The 5,443-nt window shown below is 47.7% G+C and overlaps 2 protein-coding genes across 3 annotated transcripts in view; one reads left to right on the top strand and one right to left on the bottom strand.

The window, feature by feature from the left end:
- Positions 1-1,427: 1,427 nt before the first annotated feature.
- On the bottom strand, positions 1,428-5,321 carry CDCA8 (cell division cycle associated 8). 2 transcript variants are annotated; one of them, XM_042015795.1, is made up of 10 exons: positions 5,194-5,320; positions 4,960-5,088; positions 4,652-4,692; positions 4,051-4,126; positions 3,580-3,716; positions 3,242-3,315; positions 2,828-2,926; positions 2,512-2,638; positions 1,987-2,073; positions 1,428-1,653 (listed from the first exon to the last, which is right to left on the bottom strand). In XM_042015795.1, exons 1-10 carry the CDS (start codon positions 5,273-5,275, stop codon positions 1,597-1,599), a joined length of 909 nt encoding a protein of 302 aa, XP_041871729.1. In that variant the 5' UTR covers positions 5,276-5,320; the 3' UTR covers positions 1,428-1,596. The 2 variants fall into 2 exon arrangements, with proteins under 2 accessions (XP_041871729.1, XP_041871728.1); XM_042015794.1 differs by having other exon boundaries at positions 4,960-5,321.
- Positions 5,274-5,443, top strand: part of CUNH1orf109 (chromosome unknown C1orf109 homolog) — a 2,447-nt gene continuing 2,277 nt past the window's right edge. The window contains exon 1 of the mRNA XM_042015368.1: positions 5,274-5,410. Coding sequence (XP_041871302.1) covers positions 5,274-5,410 — 137 coding nt within the window. The remainder of the gene's footprint in view (positions 5,411-5,443) is intronic.

Genomic DNA, 5,443 nt, shown 5'->3' with positions numbered 1-5,443 from the left:
GCCCCAGAGCTCCCCCACTGGTCCCCATTCCCTGGTCCCGCCTGTGCACCGCCCCCGTGCCCTCAGATCATTGGGCCCTGGCGCTCGCCCCGCTCCCGTACTTAAACCTGAGCTCTCCGTTGTCTCTTGTCTTTGCCTCGTGATCCCATTGTGCTGTGGATGCAATAAACCTCCGTCCTTGTGATGCCATGAAGATTTTTTGCCTTTTCTTTTATACCCGTTATACCTTTTTACAACTTCTGTATTCCCAGTGCTTTTTGCCTACATTCTTGGACTTGCTTGTCAAGCTGAGAGACTAAACATTTTAGAAGCTTCGTAGCTAGGGATCAGTGTGTCCCAGACGCCAAGGTCCTCTCCAGAACACATTCTGTAAACCAAGATAGAACCATCCAGGGGAAGGCTCCTTGGGGAGGGGGGCTCAGTCGAGTCTCTCCTTGGGGAATCTTTGATAGATCTGCTAATTAGTAAAACCTATGATGTTATACCTGATCTTTGAGGGAGACTCGGTGGGGTGCGTTTCGGTGCATATGACCTGGACATGTGCACCTAAGGATCCTTAAAATAAATACCAAGGTAAAATCCCTTTTCCCCTTCTAGCCGTGTATGACTCTTGCTTTTAAGACCAGGAAAAGGCATCACTTGGAACTCAATGCAGTGACCCTTCCTGCCTCTTTGCCGTTGACCCGTACTACTGACGCTACCCGTGCGTTTGTGCGTGCACGCGTGTGTGTGTGTGTGGCTGATCCTGCCGAGCGGCTTCGCTAACGAGACGCTTTTGAGAGAGCGCAGCACCTCGCACTCCGGCACAGAGCCTGCGGAGCTCAGGATAGCGATAAATATGTTCACAGAATAGCAAGGCAGGTGTATGTGTAGCTGAGTGGTATATAATATTGCCACCTGCAGTTAGAACCTGCCAAAACCTCTAAGAGAGATTTGCAAATCCATGGTATATACATGAGGTCTTCCATACAGTAAAATGTTTGCTCTCCAAAGGAAATTCATGTATGAATGCTGTTCTACAAGCTTTCTCCCATGCCACAAGCTGCACCAAAGAGCTCTGACTGCAGCTTGTCTGTCTCCCTTTTAACCGTGCTGCAGGCCTGGTTTTGCCAAAAGTAGAACTTTTGAAATACAGAAAAGCTTCCAAAGGCTCAACATCCTCGTTTATTAGCCCCATAAAGAAGCTTAAATCAAGGACAAAGGGCATCTTTGGAAAGGACAGTGCACCAGCTAACAAAGAAACAGGCTTATTTTTAGAAAAAAAAATTCTAGACAAAGAGAAGCAGAGTTCTTTACTCTGAACACGGCTCTTAACATGCCAATCAACAGGCTTTCTGCCTACTTGCTAATCTGCAAGCCCAAGAGAACTGTGTCATGGTTTCAACCTTAAAGGAAATAAAAAATAAGGACTACTTTTTTTCTCCAAATTAAGAAAAAAATTCCATTTATTTTAATCCCATTACATATTATAGGTAGAAAAACTAGTTCTTAGCTTCCATTCTGTATATCAATGGAAAGAAGATACAAATTAGAGCAAGAACTAAATGAAGGTAGCAGTCCTAAATATAAAATATATTTACAGAGGGATGTCACTGCTCACTGACTTCCCTCTAGGGGTTTTTTTGCCTCGTTGCAAGCCTGTGCGAGACAAACCTGAAAGGAAAGAGAAATCAGTCAGTACTCAGAGACACTGGTACAGCCCACAACCACCTGCAGCTCCAGCCTAAAGGACAACTGTGTTTTTCAGAGCATTGACAAAAGCTCTTTTCCCCACTGTGTATTCAGCCAGATGTGATGTAAAGCTCCTACCTCTCCTTCCCTGCTCCGTGCTGCTTCTTCACCTCTGACATGAGCCAAAATTCAAGACAAGGGGCTGGGGGGAACTAAGGAGTTTCTATTGCAGCTTAACAGTCTCCTGACTGATGACAGAGGGACAGCACTGCCTTACAGCTTCGGGTCATGGCTGACAAAAACACCCAGACTTACTGACAGCTTCTTCATGAGCCCTCGGGCCTTGGGGTTCAGCTGAAGAAAATTCTTCTTGGTCAAATCCTTTGCTGTCAAACGTATGCTCTGTGGAAACAAACTCAAATCTCAGGTTTTCTGTTTGGTAAGCTGCAGCAGCTGGAGGCAGTAAAAAAATTTAAAAATAAAAGAAATTAAGATCTAAGCATAATAGATAGACTGACAGAGAACTATATTCAGGTGGACCAGAAGCTCATCTCACACCTTTCCTGCAGTGCATTAATGCACTTTAAGTGTTTTAAAGTGAATGCACAGCAAGACTTCCTTCTATTCTGCTTCAACCAGCTTGAGCAGCTCCCACTTCTGGCTAAGAGTCTCTTAAGGTTCTTTTTAAGCTCAATCATTCCCCTGATAAACTGCAGTGACACAGCTAAAGAGACAAGAGTGGATGAACTGAAGCTGGTGAGGCACCAGGAAGTTCAAAGCTTCAGCCTAGCCTGTACACCCCTCCAGCCCTGCCTGTGCAGGTGAAGGGTGGGGAATTACCTCCCCTCCGCCGAGGGGCAGGGTGAGGACGGCGTCCCCGGTGTCGGCGAGGGGGCTGCCGTTGGCAGAGATGGTGTAAACACGCTCATTGAGGGCAGGCGTGCGCAAACCCGGTGTCTTGAACACCCTGAAACAACAAGTTATGAGTGAGTAATATTTGCTCACAGCACTTCTAGTCAAAGTCCTTCATTTTAGGTTCAAAGAGCCACTAAAGATTGTGTTGCAATCAGATGACATAAAGCAGATTATAACAGAAGGGAAATATATTTATTTTCAGTGTTAGCAAATTAACAGAGAAATCTAACAAAATACAAACCTGGAATCAAATCTGGGTGTAACCATGGAAGTGCCTCCCCGAGCACAGATATCAACCATTCTGCCAGTAGCTGGAGTGATAAAGCTATTTTTGCTTTCTCTGTTAAAGGGAAATAAACATCTGCTCATAAGATGATCTTTAACATCTTTAACATTAACAAATGTACAGGCACTTGTCAAAGGCTTGAAGAAGGTGATCACCACTAAACCCAGGGGTTATTACTAACCAGTAACCTCCAAAACTGGGGACAGCTGGTCCTCACAGGAAAGGCATCTTTCATTCACATCAATTTTTCCCTATAGTGTGGCACAACTGTCCCCCCCGCTCTACTGAGCCAAAGTCCATCCCAGGAAAGAGAGATATTTACACTCTTACTCTCCATTTCTAGAGATGGGACAGAGACATCCCCATTACCTCTTGCTCATGCGCTTCACTCTTGCTGAGGGGGGTCTTCTGGCCATGGGTGGTTTTTTGGTGGATGCCTTCACCTGAAGGATATATCACTCACTAGATCAGTTACTTCCCTCTCGTGGGACAAACAGATGATTCCACACAAAATGTTTGACTCAGTCCCTTTTCATGGCACAAGAGCCCGTAACAAACACCATTCAAGCCTTTCGGACCTTCTCCCATTGCTAGAATTATCTGAGAAGCAACAGCTGTTTGAAGTCCCCCTCAGAGCATCCTAGTCATCAGCTTAGTCAGGAATTTGTGTCCTGAAAATAAAGTCATACCAGAGAACAGCTATTCACCTTGGCAGTTCTTGGATTCACATTCTCAGCCTCTGTCTCTGAAGGACACTGGCTGTCAACTCTGGATTTCTTTGGCAGAGGGAGCGATGGAGGCTCTGCTTCCTCAGTGGCTTCAACACTCCTTTTGAATTTCTCCACTAGAAGGAGAAAGTGTTATCTAAGTAAATAGTAACTTTAAATTATTATTTAGCAGGGGAGGCAAACAGCAAACAACTACAAGTGGTTTTGGCAACAATTTGCTTCAGAAATCCAAATTCCAATCCAATCCAAATGGTTGACAGAGCACTACTTCAAATTATTTTTGATGTTTTAATAAAAATTAGAGGTACTGCAGGTACTAGGGATAAAAGTAGGATTATTTTCCTGGTTTAAATATACTGAGGGATGTGAGCAAAAACTGAATTATTATTCACATTAAGTAACTGCAACATGCTTCCACCTCACCAATCACATCACAATGCTTAAACTGACCTTTCTTGACGATTTCAAACGGGGCATTGATAACTCCTGCTGTCAGCTTGTCTATTTCTGCTATTTCCAAGTCTGCCTAAAATTAAAAACAGTTGTGGCACCATTAGGATTTTTGGCAGCACAAAGTTCTTGTAAGTCAAAGTTGTAGAGCAAATCCCCAATAATTTTACAGCCAGATCAGCTCCACGTTTGCTGTTGTGCTCAAACTGGGCCCTTTCATGCTATCCTGGGGATGACAGCACACCAGCTCTGCACAGCCTCAGGACTCAGTGCCTGGTTGGCAGCTGCAGGTGTGCCTTGTCTACGCCCTGCCGCTCAACCAGTTTGGAAATGCTTTCATTTACTGCTAAGTGTGTGTGCTCTCAGGGATTTGGGAGTGCAATCTAGCAGGTAAGAAAAGATCAACATGGAGCAGCAGGACCATGTAAATCCCACGTTTGGTACAACGGGCATCTCTTATTGTTAAGTTTTAAAGAAACATTTGTGAAAATATTGATGTAACTGTTTCTCTTGTAATGCTCCAGCACGTTATTCCAGCGTGAGGAGCCTCTGCTGCAGTGTGATGGCTCTAGAGAGCTTTATGTTTGTGCTGGAAACCTACCATGGCCACCTCCTCCAGCGTCTTTCCACTTCCTTCTTTAGCTAGACAGAAAACATTTCAGAGAAATCAGTACATGTCCGGGACAGCTCACACAGCACAGTAGGGCTGTCACCACTGATGTGCAAAACCCAGCACAAACCAGTTTCCAGCCTTAGAGAATAGGAGCAGCACCCCCGACCAGCTCGTAAGTTGCTTCCCTGGGGATTGCAGGCACAGTAGATCCCAGCTTTTCCCTTATTCCCATTGGGGTTTATCATCCACGGGGGAACGCGCCCTCCAGCCCAGCACCTCCCGGCTCCGCTCCGCACCGTAGTACTCGAGCCAGTTCATCTGGCGGAGCTCCACCGGCAGCCGCAGGATCGCCATATCGTACAGGTTCTCTATCTCCTTCACCAGGCACTCCCCGTCCGCCCGCAGCCGCTCCAGGCGCCGGTTCACTACGGGGACACGCGGCGTTAGCCCTGGCCGCGGGCCCGGGCCGCTCTCGTTCCCTCTCCTGCTCCCGTTCCGCTTTCCTCTCCTTCCCCCTCTCCCGCTCCTACCTTCGCGGTCGAAATCCTTCAGGAAGGCCGCCAGCTTCCTGCTGCGGGAGCTCGAGCCGCCCTTCTTCCTGGCGGGAGCCATGGCGGTGCCGGGGCCGAGGCGCGGCCGCGCGTTCGAACCAACCGCCGCCGCCGGCCGGCCAATCGCGGCGCGGGACCGTGACGCGGCTGCGCAGCGCCGCCGGGCGATGACGGCGATGGCGGCGGCGGTGGCCGCGCTCCGGGCCTGGGCGGAGGCGGCGGCGGCGAT

The sequence above is a fragment of the Corvus kubaryi genome, unplaced genomic scaffold, assembly GCF_017639235.1.
Source record: "Corvus kubaryi isolate FWS band 111438036 unplaced genomic scaffold, C.kubaryi_AGA036_p1.0 split3-37304, whole genome shotgun sequence".
Taxonomy (NCBI): Eukaryota; Metazoa; Chordata; class Aves; order Passeriformes; family Corvidae; genus Corvus; species Corvus kubaryi.
The sequence above is the reverse complement of the archived record's forward strand: the minus strand, read 5'-3'. Positions and strand labels throughout refer to the sequence as shown.

Bases quoted from the DNA above. Each gene is read 5' to 3' on its own strand.
- CDCA8 (XM_042015794.1), bottom strand. From the start codon at position 5,275: ATGGCTCCCGCCAGGAAGAAGGGCGGCTCGAGCTCCCGCAGCAGGAAG. The intron at 4,693-4,959 runs GTGCGGAGCGGA...TTTTCTGTCTAG, and splicing joins GAACTGGCTCGAGTACTACG to CTAAAGAAGGAAGTGGAAAG. The intron at 3,717-4,050 runs GTCAGTTTAAGC...TTCTCCTTCTAG, and splicing joins GTTTGAAATCGTCAAGAAAG to TGGAGAAATTCAAAAGGAGT.